At 36.6% G+C, this 16,817-nt stretch overlaps 2 protein-coding genes across 4 annotated transcripts; both read left to right on the top strand.

Moving 5' to 3' along the window:
• The first annotated feature begins 2,699 nt into the window (after positions 1 to 2,699).
• Positions 2,700 to 8,695, top strand: LOC143201695 (uncharacterized). Of its 3 annotated transcripts, none has more exons than XM_076412911.1 (9): positions 2,700 to 2,978; positions 3,042 to 3,573; positions 3,622 to 3,766; positions 3,831 to 3,996; positions 4,050 to 4,214; positions 6,405 to 6,617; positions 6,677 to 6,761; positions 6,814 to 6,955; positions 8,394 to 8,695. In XM_076412911.1, exons 1-9 carry the CDS (start codon positions 2,933 to 2,935, stop codon positions 8,547 to 8,549), a joined length of 1,650 nt encoding a protein of 549 aa, XP_076269026.1. In that variant the 5' UTR covers positions 2,700 to 2,932; the 3' UTR covers positions 8,550 to 8,695. The 3 variants fall into 3 exon arrangements, with proteins under 3 accessions (XP_076269026.1, XP_076269028.1, XP_076269025.1); XM_076412913.1 differs by having other exon boundaries at positions 3,622 to 3,769; positions 4,056 to 4,214; XM_076412910.1 differs by having other exon boundaries at positions 2,742 to 2,978; positions 3,622 to 3,769.
• Positions 8,696 to 9,763: 1,068 nt separating this feature from the next.
• On the top strand, positions 9,764 to 16,458 carry LOC143201694 (beta-mannosidase). Its single transcript, XM_076412909.1, has 15 exons — positions 9,764 to 9,968; positions 10,061 to 10,207; positions 10,260 to 10,408; positions 11,441 to 11,646; positions 11,777 to 11,923; positions 11,975 to 12,083; positions 12,647 to 12,797; positions 12,856 to 13,029; positions 13,089 to 13,308; positions 13,364 to 13,557; positions 14,686 to 14,963; positions 15,022 to 15,169; positions 15,243 to 15,466; positions 15,909 to 16,109; positions 16,162 to 16,458. The coding sequence occupies exons 1-15, from the start codon at positions 9,857 to 9,859 to the stop codon at positions 16,399 to 16,401; spliced, it is 2,700 nt and encodes an 899-aa protein (XP_076269024.1). The 5' UTR covers positions 9,764 to 9,856; the 3' UTR covers positions 16,402 to 16,458.
• Positions 16,459 to 16,817: the final 359 nt, after the last annotated feature.

Raw genomic sequence — 16,817 nt, 5'->3', positions numbered from 1 at the left:
AAATCTATAAAATTTAATTAGATTCAAGTAAATATATCGATAAATTGGCGAAGGAGCGGCGCCTCCACCATCTTTCTCTCTCTGTCTCGTACAAGCCTGAGCCCATTAATAAACGAGGATTTATTGCGGCCGGGCGGCGATACCTTTTCATAATCCGCTGGCAAACGGGGCTTTCACCGATGTCTCGCCGACGGAAACGTAGATTTACAGCCCAACGACCGATTAAAAAACTGATTGGGTTGTAAATTATTTGTTCGCAGTTGGCACCGCGATGCCCGCGGACCCGCTGAGAGCTTTACGACCGCCCTGGCGGCGTAACAAAATCCTCCGGCTGTCCTATCGCGACCTGGACCATCGCTTGCCTTAGAATATGCGAAATTCTTGCGTCTTAACATCGAATTCGGCCGAAAATAATGAGCGGCATCGCAGAAGGCGTTAACATTGACAACTGAACCTCATATTCCCGTCGCAACTTCGAATACCACAAGTATAAATCGGACAGTTCGCGTCAATGAGTCTTTAAAACCCAGGTAAATATCGCAAATTAAATCAGACTGAACATAAACCACCATACGAGTCTCAGATGGCCTTGAAATATTTTCTGCGTATCATAAAAATACAATCCATATCAAAAAATCTAAAAATCTACCAGAAATTTCATAGAGAAATATCGAAACTTTGCATTAAATTGAAATATACGTCTACAAATATAAAATAACATCATAAATGTAACCAAACTCTCTTTTAATTAAATATCTAGCTGTAAATCTCACATATCTGACATAAATCAAACCAAAAATAACTTTCCTGGTAATTTACACAAATATCATAGACGGCGTTGATAGGAACAGTTGTGCTAACCGTTAGATGAACCTCCTTAAAAAGAGTAAATCAATCTACACCTCATAATAAATATAATTATACAAATAAGATATTTAAAAAATAAATAGCACGTATATATTACACATTTATTAAAATCAAAGGGAAAATGACAATAGGAACCAGAGATATCGCAGACGCCGTGGACACTGACACTTAAAAGTCAGATAAACGTAATATTAAACCTAATTTAAAACGTTCAAAAGCATATGTCTCTATAAATGTATCCATCCAAATAACAAACTGAAAAATAAAATAATATAATACTGAACCAAACAATTTACTAATGTGGAATAAATTTAAAAATCGCCGGTATATATAACAAATCAAACCAAAAATAATTTTTATAATTATTTTCCGAAATATCACAGATATCGTTGATATTAGCAATAAAATAGAATTAAAAACACGCATCACATGTATGATGATAAAAAAACCCAATTCCACTCTAATAAGACTAAAAATTCTAGGATATCACAGAAATAATGGTAGTAGTTGCTATCGATATCATCACAAAGGGATTTCACATTGACAATAACGACGAGAATGAGCAATTTAAAAGAAACAATCATGAGCCACAAAAAATATGAAGACAACGCCGCGAACGGAAAAACAACGCGATATCATTTTCAAAAATTGAACATCCAACAAAAAACCCGGGCCTGACGATAAAATCTTTTTACGCGAATAATAAATCAACATCAAAAAAAACCCACGCGCCATTTTCCTTTTATATATACAGATATATATAGAGTAAATTAAATACTTGGCTTATTCAATTACCTTTGCTATCTCAGCCGTGAACGCCTCGCTAATAGAAATTGCTTTTACAACGTCCCGCGGCTGTTCTTCCATTCTTAAGTCCCGTACCACAATAATCACCTGTTACGAACAGCGTTCTGGATCTCTCTCCAAGTCAGCGATCAAAGCTCGGAGCCCCCGAAAGAAAACTTCCCGGCTGCCGGCGAATTCCGAAAAAAATTTCCCCGACGTCCGCGTTCTTTTGTTTCGCCGATGTCATCATCGATATCGACGCCGTCCGCGACATTAGCGAATCGATGAGATAGATCGGCCCGCCGGCGGGGGAGGTAGGTCGGGCCCCGTTTAATCCGTCTCGGCCCCAGGCGTGCCTCGCGGTGTGGATTATTTTCGAACCCGTCAGTCAAGAGCGGTCAAACGTATGCTCTTGTTTACACAGGCGCCTCTCTCTGGGGGCTTTTTGTCGCCCGCGGGAAAATCGGGGTGGATTCCAAAGAAAATTTGCGATACGGGATAAATGTTCAAACACCGCACCGATACGCGTCACGTCAACAACTGCAAAACACAATATAACAATCTCGAACCGTAAAAAGCGGTGATAAGAAAACAGTTTTTTATCGTCCACAAAAAAATTCTATAGAAATATTTGTGCATTTCACGAAACCGTAAACAATACCCCAGGCTGTCTAATATACACTACAAGAAACATAGATAAAACGAAAACTTAACTACTTAACCTAAATTAATTCAAATATATTGAATCCTATTATTTAAAGTTTAGAAAAACTTAATATACAATTCATATTACAATTAGAATGCTGTCAAATCATCACAACCTTAGGCAACCGAACATACGCACCCAATAAAATGTAAATAATACTTTAGAGTGTATATTTATTTTTACGTATATGTTAACTTTTATGCATACACATCATCGTAAAATATTCTATAAAAATTAAAATATAAAAACATATGTGGGTGAATATTACAAATATTATTCTTGTCATATCCCCACCGTTATAGGCAACCAAACACACGTGCCGATTGAAAATAAACAATTTATTCCTAATACGTTTATTATGTGTCTATCTCACAATAACCACATAGTCGTTTGGGTGGAACACAGGTGGATTCATAACAATATCTTGGTAATTACGTTAATCACAAGGGAAATAGCGATCTGGCAATATCGGAGTGTCCCGCCAAAACATCTGTCATGGGTAACTAACCATAAAATTGAGGGAAGGAAAACAAGCGGTAATTTTTCAAAGTTTTAAAGCCGTAAACACGAAAAATGAGTGATTCGCCCGATCGGGAGGAGGTGGTGCGTTGCCTCAAGGGTACGTGTGGGTTCAAACGCGACGTTTCAATAGACGTCATAATTAGTTACTGTTTTGTTTCAGAGGCGAATATTTATGAGGAGAACATGTCCGAGGATCTGATGACCAGTTATTACCAGGCTATCAAGAATTCGGAGAACTCTTTGAAGGAGGAGTTGGAGGGACGCGACGAGGAGGACAACATCCGCGAAAAATCCCTGTATGACAGTGCTAGTGAACTCCTTGAGGCCATAAACAATTCCGAGTCTGTTGCGCCCTCAAATATCTCGAAATCGTTGAGTGAAAGCGATGACGAAGCATTATTGGATGGAGAAGGAACAGAAGATAACGAAACGCAGATAGAAAATGAGAAAAATAACAATAGCACAAACATGGTCGTTGATGACATGACAGAAATAGAAAATGAAACACCGATAGGCTTTAATGAAATGCCTGAGACTGATATAAAGTATCCTTTAAATATTGTCACTCATCCTTTAAAACATGTCAACATTCAGAACAGTGAGAAATTTTTAACAAGTGATAAAGCGACTAGAATTAAAATGTTGTATGATTATGACATGGCTATGTCCAGATTAGAAGCACACTATGCACGGTAATTATATTTAATTCAATTGAAATAAGCTCCCACAAGGCATTGTAGATTATCAAAAAAACTGGCGCCATTGAAACCTCAAATAAAGCCATCAAGAAATCAGCTCTCCAAGCAAAATGTGTCCCTTTCTTTGCCAGAAGTACAGCCACCCGAAACATACGTGAGCAGATCTGGAAGACTAACTAAGCGCAAAGTAGTAATAACACGTAGACAAAAATCTGCTTGGGGTTGGTTAAGTATATATTTTTGTTTTAAAGGTGATCATAGAAAACGACGATTCCAATGAAGAGATATTCTTCAAATCCAAGAAGAGCAAATCGGACGGCGAATGGATGTCGAAGGAATCATCCAAGGCTAAAACGCCCAAGACCGCGACAAAAAAAGCGGAGCCTGCCGAGAACAACATTAGAGCAGATACGCCAGGTTATAGTTCCAGTTATTTTCTTTAGATCAAAACTGATTATTGACGTGTACAGTTTTAGATAAGTTTGATGAATTGAAAGGCAATGCCAGCACTCCAGTGTCCAGACCTCGTACTTATCACAAAAGATTGACAAATGAAGAAATAATGTCCAGAAGCTGTCTGTTCACCGATACCCCCACTGGTAAAAGGACCAGGGGTCAACAATTGCTCATGGCAGGTGAGCATTGGCATATTTTAAAATCAAAAATCAATTCTTATCATTTTCCCACTGCTGGCACACCTCGATGGATATATATTGTTTATAACTCATCAGCTTCGTGTTTATTGAAGACTAGTGATTTTTAGAGCAGGCTATTTACGTCTAAACCAATAAAACAAAGATTAAAAAATTACGTTTTCAGATTCTATCAAAGATTTTTCAGTTTTTGTTTTTTGTTTCAAACTAAAAATTACAAGAATTAGAAAATCAAAAACAGAAAAAGAAATATTTGTACGAATCCCCGTATATGAAAAATTCAATGAATCAAATGTCGCAAGCTATATAATCAATGATTTGGTAAACATAATCCTTACGTTATTTTATGAAAATATGTTGTTTTTTCACGTATACACCAACACAAGTCTCAAAATTTAATAGAATGTCACTATAAAGTATTTTAACGGTCACTGTCATTTATAGAATCACAATTTTATATAATAATGACTTTTGCTTTGACATTTGTTTGTTTTTATGTATTAGAGGCATTGCCATCTAGATTTTTCATAATAGGGCATCGAGCTTCCTGCTTTAATACACAATTACGTCCACTAAGACCCGAAATATGCCTAAAGGTTGCTGTTACTTGACCGGTAGTTACTCAACTTGTTGATTGTGTGGTGAAACTCTTCCGTCGCATAACCCTTTAAAAACCTTGGCCGTCCATTAAATAATTTTTACTCTTTCAACCAAATTCTAGATAAACTCTAAGTAAAACATTAGGTTTCAAGGTTTAAAAAAAAATTCTACAGTGAATTGGCACAAAAATTAAGTTTTTATAATAGAACAGTGTGGCCCATTAACAGGTGGCTGCCGTAAGTCATGGTAGTTACATTATTTTCATTAGCCTACTATTATTTGAACAAAAATGAAAGCAAAAAACCTGAAAATGCCAACTAAATCGCCATTTTTTCGCGACTAAATATTACGGAAAAAGGGACAAATTAAAACTCTCAAAATATATGTATATTTTTGAAGCTCCAGTGATAGCTGCTATCTCCCTCTTGGGATGTGAGGAGTACAGTAACAATGTTTGTACCTCTCTAAATTTTTTGGAGACCTGTACAAAGCCTTAACCATCCTGAGAAGTTGAAAATTTGAGGTAACCGCGTCGAACCATTAATAAAATGTAAATTCGTAGACAAAACATAGTAAGAGTATCATTATACGGAGCGTTACTTAGCTTTTCATTGTTTTAAACACAAAAGTCAGATAAGTAATGATATTATAATATCTAGACGATACAACAATACTGCAGAGCCAGCGTTTTAACGAACAATGACTGTGCCATAAATATGTTGCCACTTCACAAAACCAATAATAATGATACTAGTACCTATTTAAGATAAAATAACCCTTTAACAACATAGTTTATTCGAACAAATATACTAAACTTTAAATTACATAATAGGTCAATTGAAAAGTCTCCGGCCTACCATAGTAAAACACATTTTTTGGCAAAATTAGTTTTTTTTTATTCAACATAATTCCTTTCAAGGGTGATACACTGATTATAGCGACCCTCCAACTTTTCGATACCATTTTTGTAGTACGATTTGTCCTCTGCTTCAAAATAGGCCTCAGTTTCGGCGATCACCACTTCGTTTGACGAAAATTTCTTCTCAGCGAGCCATTCTTTTGAGATCTGAGAACAAAAAATAGCCACTGGGGGCTAGATCTGGATAATACGGTGGATGAGGAAGCAATTCGAAGCCCAATTCATGGATTTTTGCCATCGTTTTCACTGACTTGTGACACGGTGCATTGTCTTCGTAAAGCAGCACTTTCTTTTTCTCAAAATGCTATAATTCACAAACCAATGACCCTATTAGTGTCAAATTTATACACACATCTTTTGAGGGTTAGAGCTAACTAAAAAACATATAGATTTAAATCTAGTAGCGCCATCAATGTGTCGAGCCGGAGACTTTTCAATTGACCTGTTAAATACGAGTACTGTCCCTGATAATTTGGACACCTACTGTACATCAAAGATAGCGGGGTTCTTCAAATATACCAGGAAAATAGAACAAGCGATAATCAAACACAGCTGAGTCTCACCACATTGAAACTATGATCACTAAATCGCGACGGTAACGAGTCAAATCTCCTCCATTTCACCATTTAATCGAAATCTGATATTTTGCTAAGGAAAAGCCGAAGCCGAGAAGCAGAAAGAACGCGAAGACGAGATGGAGAAGTTCGCCAACAGCCTGGTGGTGGACTCGGAGAATTTGGACGAGGAAAACTCCGAGAGCATCATCGTGCCAGACGAGGAGAAGGTGTTCGAACGACGTCGAGTGGTCCCTCCTCGACCTGCCGCACGAAAATCGATACACAGCCGGAAAAAAGCGGCTACAGCCGGTAAGATCCCTATATTTACCGAGATTTCGTCAATAATATCGTTTGGGTTCGCGTTTCAGGAACGACACCGCTAAATATCACCACCAAAATGGATGAGATCGAAGAGGAATCCCCCGAAACCACAAAAAATTCCGTAGTCTCGAGGTTAGTTCGGTTACAGAGTTGAGTCTTGTTATGCTTGGTTAAAATCTTTCAGGAAACCTTCGACAGTGGACGTCCAGTCGAAGCCCTCGACGTCGTCAGCGTCGTCACCCACCACCACTCGGTTGAGCAAACAACAAATGAACATGGTTCAGTGTCCTTTGTGCACAGTATTCTTTCATAGAAGGAAAATCGAGGTATTTATGAAGTAAAAATAACCTGACGGTCTCCCGTGTAGGTTTACCCAGGGGTACCGGAAAGTCATTACCGGTATTTTCGAAAAAAAACTACAAAGAAATAGAAAAATGTATTTATTCAATGTATTGGCCATTTGATTCTATACATCTTGCCCATTTTTCGGACAACTTATGGATGCCATAATATGCTTTCGACGCTTCCTTGACCGGTTTTGCTTTATGAGACGGTGCATAATAGTGTTGTAAAATCACTTTCCCGTGTCTATATCGCAGGTAGCAGTGTAAATGGCCTTTAAAATCTAACTTGTTTTGTCGGTTTGTCAGGCTTTTTAAGCATAATTATTCGAGCAACTTTAAGGCATTCCGAAACATGCTTCAGTCTCAAACAGGCATTAAACATATATGTCTACATGATTATTGCTTTTCGTGACAGCTCTTTTAACAACCCACATGAAATATCATCAATTCCAAGAGCCTTTTTAGGATTGAGACTGTTTTTCTGTGGCAACTTTCATTGGAGAAATCAGATTTACGGCTATATTGGGCTGATAAACAGGATTTATATCTATTGTAGATTTTATATCATTCGGTTGGAATACTTCAGCTAAATGTTCGGCGAATAATTCAGCTTTTTCATCGTTGCGTTGAACCCATTCATTTCGATCATTTTTAATAGACGGTATTCTAATATTTAATTTTCCAAATCTCCGAATTGCTTTCCATAGCGAGTAATATTTGTCCTCAACTCATATTCTTTAATCTTGATCTTGAATCTTTGATTTGTCTGATTACTAACTCTATTAAATATTGTTTTGTCCACAGCATTTTTGGTTCTGTATATATTTCATACGATGTATGACTTTAGAGGCTTGATATCAGTAGAATAAAATGACGTATAGTCTATCCAAAGATGGTGTGAACATCTCAATTTGTGACGTCAAAACGTCACAATGTTGCCGCATCAACCTATAACAAAATACTTGACTAAATAAAATTATGAAACAAAAATGTTATCAAATATAATTTATTTTAACATTATAGTACATCTAAAAACTACAGTTATCACTATTGCCTTGAAGAATTTTGAATACGTCTGACAACCAGACGACTTTGACAGGCTCATTCGTTTGCGCGTTCGAACTAATTAGACAGTATTGTGTCTCTTTTTAACTAGAACAAGATGAGAAGAAAAATATTGTCTGATTCTGAAACGAATTTAGAAATTGCGGCAGGCAATACACATTAAACATCTCGATGACGTATGTACAAAAAAACTTTGAATAGACTATATTTTATATAATGCATTACAGGCTTGATGTCAGTAGAATAAAATGACGTGTGTGTCAACTCATAACATTGCATACTTGTCTAGCGACATCTATTGGAAAAAATCGATAGTGACTTCCCGGTACAGCTGGTAACTGTATTTTTCGTGTAGGAGCACGCTTCCACCTGCGGCGAGGAATCCTTCAACCGCGCCAACCAGGAGAAGATGTCGAGGATCTCTTGCTCAATCTGTGATACCATCATTCCGTTCAACACAAGCTACGAGGTGCACGTGAAGGAGTGCATCGCAAAGCAGAACGGGATTTAGTCGTCATATTTCCATTAAAATTAAGTGCCTTTACACGTGTAAAAATTGTATTTAAAGTTAGTGCATTATCCTGTTGCTTAAACACTTTTTGTTACGTTGTTCTTTTGTATTCAATTAAATATTATATAGAACAGTATTTATTCAAACCGTCTGGTATTAATTGTGTTTTGTTTTTACCATCTTCCACCGTTGTTCCTTTATCCCATATGCCTATTGTGGTTATGCATCGTCTGTGTGTCTTTAATCCCTTCAATCTCTGTCTGTTATTTTTAGTATATCTTTTTTATTAAATGGTAGAAACAACTGTATACTTAATACGACAATAAAAATGGAATATATAATCAGTTGTATTATCATAACATTGACTTCATTTGCCATACTGTCTCTTTTCTATTTACTGATGCTATTTTATTTTGTTTGAATGTGTTTAGATTTTCTTCTCTCTTTTTATTCTTCCCTTCTTCCTCCAACTACATGTCGATATGTTTCTCTTTATCCCTCTAATTTTTTGAATCCTCTTTGAATGTCTATATTAGCATTTCTATTATTTTTGGCGTCTTCTTTTATTAAATCGTAGATATATCTGTATACCTAATACAATAGCAAAAGTACACATACATTAATCAACTCTATTATCACATAATTAAGTAGAGATAGATATTTGGCGATTTGACAGTTGTTCAATAACTACTGAAACATATATATAGTTACGAAATTCAGGTAAGTAGCGTTTGAATGAATACAGTCTTTTTTCAAGAGAGACGTCAGGGCATATGAGTACATATGTATTTAAAAATGACTTTTGGTAACCTGGCATCATCGTTAGGTACGCTTTCTAGACAGTATAAGAAATTTGACAGACTGTTAATCGGAAAATTTTGAAACAAATTGTACACAATCATTTCTACATTTACCTGTTTTGTATATAAACATTGAGATTCAAGTAAATACATAACTAATTAAAGTTTTTATTACTATTTTCTTCTATTTTAATTATCAACGCCAACGATGACATAAACGTTGTTGTGCCAGAGGGAAAAAGAACAAACAGAACATTCTTTTACAGCCACACTCGATTATAAAATATAAAAATAACCAATTATCGATATCCCAAATAAATCATAAATCGTTTTAAGTCCGCTTGACGTCCACTATCGCTAAATAATACCATTTTAAACGGATTAAAACGACAAAAGTAAATGATAGATAATCGCCGTTTATTTGCACGTCATTATCGCGCTAAAAGGTCGCCGTTGCAGAGCGAAAACGGTTCGTTTCAGTTCGATTGGGTACCCGCGTGGGAAAACATGGGTTCCTTCTCGCTGTTCGCACTGGTAGTCGCGGCCGCATTGACGGGTATCGCCGACGCCAACTTGATCTACGATTTAAACGGGAATTGGACGATAATTCGGGCGGATGGTAAGTGTTTTTGTTTATAATAAACGCCGTTGATGCTAATCCCGTGTATGTTGAGTTGCATAACCAATATATCGCAATTGTCGCGTTTTTAGGGGACTACGTAATCGGTAGGGTTCCCGGAGGGATCTACACAGACTTGATGAATGCCGGCGTAATCGACGACGTGTTCTTCGGCTACAACGACAACTCGTCGAGATGGATAGGTCGTCGGAACTGGACTTACTGCACCGCGGTCGAACGTACGTCCGCAAGGAACGGAAGAACGACGAGTTTATTTCGTTTGTTTTTCAGTGAACGAGACGATAAAAGCGTACACACAAAGGAATATCGTTTTCGAAGGTCTGGACACCTACGCGGACGTTTATCTGAACGGGATCCGTATAGGAAGTTCGAATAACATGTTTGTCAGATATGTTTTCGATGTACGGGATGCCCTGGAGGTAAATAAAACACGGGGTGGGTGGTTTGTTCGGTTGTTTTTTACGGGACTACGCCTTTGAATGTTTTTAAATGTTCGTTCTTTTATTCGGGAGACTACCACTTCCGGTTTTTTAAGGAAAATATTTTTCAAGCTACTTTGGCAGTAGTTATGTCGGTTGGGTCTTCAATATTTTTTGTCCGAACATTTTAAGTAAATGGAAAGGGTTCCATAGCTACCTTGGACTAGTCTTGTTGGACAGTTCTTGTTCAAACCGATCCACCTAAGAATAGTGTTTCTACGTTTGTCTCCGAAAATTATTTGAGATTTTGAACTGAGTCTTTAATCGTTTCGTTTTCGTTTTCGTTTTTTTAGGTTCTCCAAATCGTTCTTTGACCTGGACGTCAAAATACCCATAACTTTTTTAAAATGTGGAATAACTCAATAATACTAAATGGAAAACGGTTATTTTATTTAGAAAAATGTCAGAACTCATCAAATTTGATAGATAAATTAGGACTACTCTTTATATTAAGAGTTCACATTTTCACATATATATATATATATATATATATATATATATATATATATATACGGCTGAGCAAAATACATGCAAGTGCCTATTATATTATGAAGGCCGTAACAAAAAACTTTACACTTTTACACTTCTATCCTTTTATACATTTCGAACAACTGCCAAAGTCAAACTACAACACCCTTGGCATAGTTTTTTTTCTTCTTTTCTGTTTTTCAGGAATAGGCCCTTTTGTCGATATTAAACAGTAGATATTTAACAAGCACGACGGTTTTCCATAAAATAATATACCACTGTGAATAACATGAATGCCTTTATATGTTAAACATCAAGTAGCTTTTTTCCCATCACCACTGATATATTAAGACAAGCTTTTTCATATTTAACATATTTCTATTTTTAATTTACTAACGACGTCAAAATAACGAGAGCTTCACAAATAAACTGACAGACGGCATACCCCGAATTATTTGGCAACCGAAATCGGCGGTAAACAATTGAACTTTATATCGATTTCAGGTCGGTAAGAATAACATCACCGTTGTCTTCCGAAGCCCGATCGAGGCGGCTCTGGAACTGTACCAGAAACAACTGGAACGGTACCGGGTCCCGCAGGAATGCCCCAACGACGTTTACAACGGCGAGTGTCACGTCAATATGCTGAGGAAGATGCAGGCTTCGTTCTCCTGGGACTGGGGACCGGCTTTCCCGTCCGTAGGAATATGGTAACGTGCAAAATAACCTAGATTCGTCGCAAACGATTGTCAAACGTCAAATTTTGATAGGACGCGTCAAACGTTGACATTTGGTACCGATCAAATATAAAATATTATATACATTTTACCAATTTTATAGGAAAGATACATATATAGAAGCGTTCAATGTAGCTCTGATGCGCGATTTAGTCACTCACGTAGTCGAAAAAGACGACACCACGTGGTCGTTTTACGCTGACATTTATTTCGAAGCCGGCGGTACGGACACTGTCACAGGGACTGTATTGTAAGTTGCATACACGCGAATATATGCATATGTAATCAATTATTATTGTAGATTAACGATAAAACTGGATAGTTCCACTATGCAATGGAGAAAGGACGTAAACGCTACCAGAAATGGATATGGGGAACTTGTATGGAATACCACTCTTACTATTCCAAAGGTAATCGAGTTTATAATCTATCCAATAATACAGCCAATGCATGTCACCAAATTGTATGACATCAGCAGGTCACAATGTTGCCGGTTTGTAACCTCTAATTATTGTTAATAATGTTCTGAATAATTTTGTAGAATATCTGATAACGGTGTCGACCAGTACCAACAAAAACAAATTTGACATTTCTACAAATTGCAGTATATTTGGCGTCATCTATAACATGTTTTGAGTGTTTTATTGGAAGGGCTAGAGATGTTTTTGAATGACTTAACTCACTGTTATTGATATCGCAACATTATCCAATATTATCCAAAATGACTAAAGAAAAAAAACGCATAGTAAAGCCATCGTCAATGGGTCATTTATAAAAGGCTACAGAGCACATCACCATCTTATATATCCCTCAAAATTAAGGAGACCCAATGAATCATCGTTTCCATTATCAATATTTAATATGTCGGGTACTCATATTATATTGTCCAGCATCTCCTATGCCATACGATAAACCCCTGAAAATTAATTCACAGTCAATATTATTATAAAATTACGGTTAAATCTTTGTACAGAATCAAGCAAAGTTCTGGTGGCCTAATGGATACGGTTCCCAGAATTTATACGAATTTACGGTAGACTTCCAACGCCTACCCGACGAAGAACCGCAAACCAGAACCATCAAGGTTGGTTTCAGGACGGTGGAACTTGTTCAGGACAACCTAGGTCAGCGGTTAGACTACGTAAAACTATTCAATATCGACTATGTGTCATTCTTGTATAGATGACGGGGCCACTTTCTACTTCAAAGTCAACGGGGTGCCGATCTTCGCCAAGGGATCTAACGAGATCCCCATCAGCATCCTCCCGGAACGGGGAACCGATCCCCAAGCGGCGAGGACATTGTTACAGCAAGCCAAGGAGGTTCATATGAACATGTTGCGGGTTTGGGGTGGTGGTACGTGGGATGGTACTCGACTTGCCTGATAATCAAACCTCTTCATCCTGTTCTCGCAGGGGTTTACGAGTCCGACGAGTTCTACCAAGCAGCCGACGAACTGGGCATCATGATCTGGCAGGATTTCATGTTCGCCTGTTCCATGTACCCGGTGAACGACGAGTACCTAGAGAGCGTCAAAACCGAAGTCAACCTTAACCTAAAGAGGATCTATTCTCATCCCAGCATCGTCGTTTATGCCGGTAATAACGAAAACGAAGGAGCATTGGCCGATAATTGGTAAGACCGAAGGTTGTTGGGTTCTAAATCCGAATCATACGGTGGCTTGGTTCAGGTACGACACCTCCGGAAACTACTCGTTGTACAAGAGAGATTACGTCACCTTGTACATCGACACGGTGAAGGCGGAGTTCGATAAGGTCACCAAGGGGAGGGGTATCTTCGTCAGTTCGAGTCCCAGTAACGGGAAGCAGGCGCAGGCTGATGGCTGGGTATCGAAGAGTCCCGGCAGCAGCAAGTATGGTGATGGTGAGTTGCTAGCATTTATTATTTTTTATAAATTGAGGTTTAGTTACTGTTTATTAAAAAACTTAATTAAATATAATTAATATATCACAAATCGAAATACAATTTACAGAGTTAAAGAGAAAATACTAATATGAAGATTCGAGATGAGTAGTAAAATGAAAAAAACCGTATTAAATTATGATAATATTTGGTAGAAAAAGGTCATCATAAATCATTCAATTATGTGTTTCGTAGAAATTTATGGTAACTATTTAAAATGAATTAAACATGATTTATATACCAGAAATTTACATTAAATTTACAAAGTTACAGAGAAGTAAATACTAATATAAAGATTCGAAACATGACTAGTAAAATAAAAAGGAGGAAATGAAAACGAATCCCTTTAAATTATGACAATACTTAGTAGAAAGAGGCTGTCATAAATCATGCAATTAGGAAAGAGTTTCATGAATATTTATAGTACCGATTTATTAAAAAACTCAATTAAACTATTATTTCTTCATAACTAACTAAATTCGTAAGTTTATAAGAAAATACTAATGTAAACATTCGAGACATGAGTAGTAAATTGAAAAATTAAAGAAAGGTGATTCATATACTATTAAATTATGATAATATTTAGTGGAACGACGCCATCGTAAACCATTTAATTGTAATAACGTTTTATAGAGCTTTATGATAACTATTTAAAAAAACAACTCAAATATGATTAATATACTATAAATTGAAATTAAATTATAAAATATATAAGAAAATACTAATAAACATTCAAGACTTGACCAAAAAATCCAAAATAAAAAGAAGTGTGTCTCACATCCCATTAAATTATGATAAAACTTAGTGGAAAGAGGCTATTATAAACCATTTAGTTATGAAAGCGTTTCATATAGGATTATGATATATATTTACTGAAAAATCTTAATGAAAATATCTTGTAAAATTGAGAATACATTGATATGGAACATGAGAAATAATATAATTAATCGTATTCTATTAAAATTAAATAAACACATATTTCTTTTAAAAACATTACAGTCTCAGTGTAACTTACAACTACCTAACAGAAAAATTTGAGGCATGATCTGTAGAATGGAAAATAAAAATGAAAACTTCCCAATGTTTCAGTGCATTATTACAACTACCTAACAGATGCCTGGAGCACCACGACCTATCCAGTTCCACGCTTCTGTTCCGAATACGGTTATCAGTCATTCCCGTTCCAGTCATCATGGCTAACTACGACCAACAACATAACTGAATTGTATATAAACGGTAAATTTATGAGCTATAGGCAACACCACCCACTGGGAAATGCAGAAATGGATCTATTAATCCTAGAAAATCTAAATCTACCTTCGTTTGACAGCGTGAACTACACCCGGGGTATATTTTATTTGTCCCAGGTAACTATGATTGGTTTTATATGAAGGGCGTCAGCTTCAAAACTTCTATAATTCGCAGGTTCTACAGTCGCAAGCTATCAGGATCGAGACGGAACATTATAGAAGGTATAGGAGTTACTTGAATGAGAACGGAGAGGGTTATACAATGGGCGCCCTCTACTGGCAACTGAATGACGTTTGGGTTGCGCCTACTTGGTCTAGTATAGGTACCACTTGACTTACACTTAAATATCTCTTCTAGTCTTTAAAACTTTTTAAAAATATGGTCAATCATTCCAGATTTCACTGGAAGATGGAAAATGCTTCACTATTTCGCGAAGGATATGTTCAGTCCTGTTATAATCACGGCTCACATAGACTGGCAACCCAGCGGGCACGTCAAAGTATATACCGTCAACGATCAGCTGAGCGTTCTGGAAAACGTCACACTGGTCACCAAGGTTTTCAAGTATGACAGCCCGGATTTCCAACCGATGAGTGAGAATAGAACTTTATTGACTTTGGTAAGATTAAGTTGATAAAATGTAAATATATCCTGATTTTATATAATTTTCTCTAATAAACTGAATTAATTGACCACAATTAAAGTGATATGATGAATTTTTATGGTAAAAAAATCTATTTCGTTGGGTTAACATTACATAATAATAACAATATTTTCTAAACCATAACAAATTACATACATTTATTTATAACATCTTGTTCAGCATTTAATTTTACCTAAGTTTTGTTATTTTGGGTATATATATCTTTATTTAAAACAGACCTAAGAGGATTAGTATAGGGTATAGTAATCTTATTTATCAAAAATACGTTGAAAGAAACGTAATCGTGTCAGAAGGAGATAAATAAATCTTTCACTTAACATACTGACTTAAAAAATTAATAAAGCATTCTATTTTGGTTCCCTCGTATCGAATTAAATGATTTCATCCGTTGCTACAGGCACCTGCCTGTTCCGAACTTAGAGATACGATCAAGATAGACGAGTATCTATCGTCCTACAACTGCGGAAGTCCCCAGACGGCCGACCAAAATTGTTTCTTCTACTTCGAGCTGGAAAAAGACGGCTCCCGTATCAGCCCCTCCAACTACATCTTCCCCGTCAAGCTGAAGTACTCCAACTTGTCATCGCCAGACGTTAAGGTAAGATCCTCCGTGAAATCGTGCATGCTGGCACCAATGATGCGTCCTTCAGGTGTCTTCAGTGAAGAAAACTGGAACCCGGGTATTCGAGATCGTGGTAACGTCAACCAATATTGCCCTCTTTGTATGGTTGGATTCCCAAGACGTACGAGGAAGATTCTCCGAGAATGGGTTCCTCTTGGTGCAACCAACAAGGACATTGTGGTTCTACAGCGACCAAGAGGACGTTCAAGCCGACCAACTGCAGAAATCTTTGGATTTAACACACTTGAAAGACTCTAGATGGTCTTAGAGTAGGCATTATATCATTGTTATTATCAACGCTATGCAATAAACCATTAGTCTATTATTGGTAGGTGTTTTTTTTTCGAGAATTCTTATCTAAGAGCAGAGCTGGGCAAGATATGGTATATCCAAAATAGCAGTGAACTAAATTTAAGACGTCGCAATGTTGCCGCATTAACTTTGACTTTGACGCAAATACAATAATAAAATAAAAATGTTATAAGATATTATTTATTTTACATTATAGTACGTCTAATGCATACATTATTGAAAGATTTAAACTACAACTAATTACACAGCATAATAGTTTATAGGTTAGACTTGTTTTATTATATTTACACTAAAATTACTTACTAAAATTACTAAAATTACACTACTCAAGTCAATCTAATATCACTGTATATCTTTTATTACTACCTGTGT

This window comes from Rhynchophorus ferrugineus, unplaced genomic scaffold, assembly GCF_030347505.1.
Source record: "Rhynchophorus ferrugineus isolate W39M unplaced genomic scaffold, kcgeb_rfMv2 rfM8, whole genome shotgun sequence".
In the NCBI taxonomy this organism is placed as follows: domain Eukaryota; kingdom Metazoa; phylum Arthropoda; class Insecta; order Coleoptera; family Curculionidae; genus Rhynchophorus; species Rhynchophorus ferrugineus.
The sequence above is the reverse complement of the archived record's forward strand: the minus strand, read 5'-3'. Positions and strand labels throughout refer to the sequence as shown.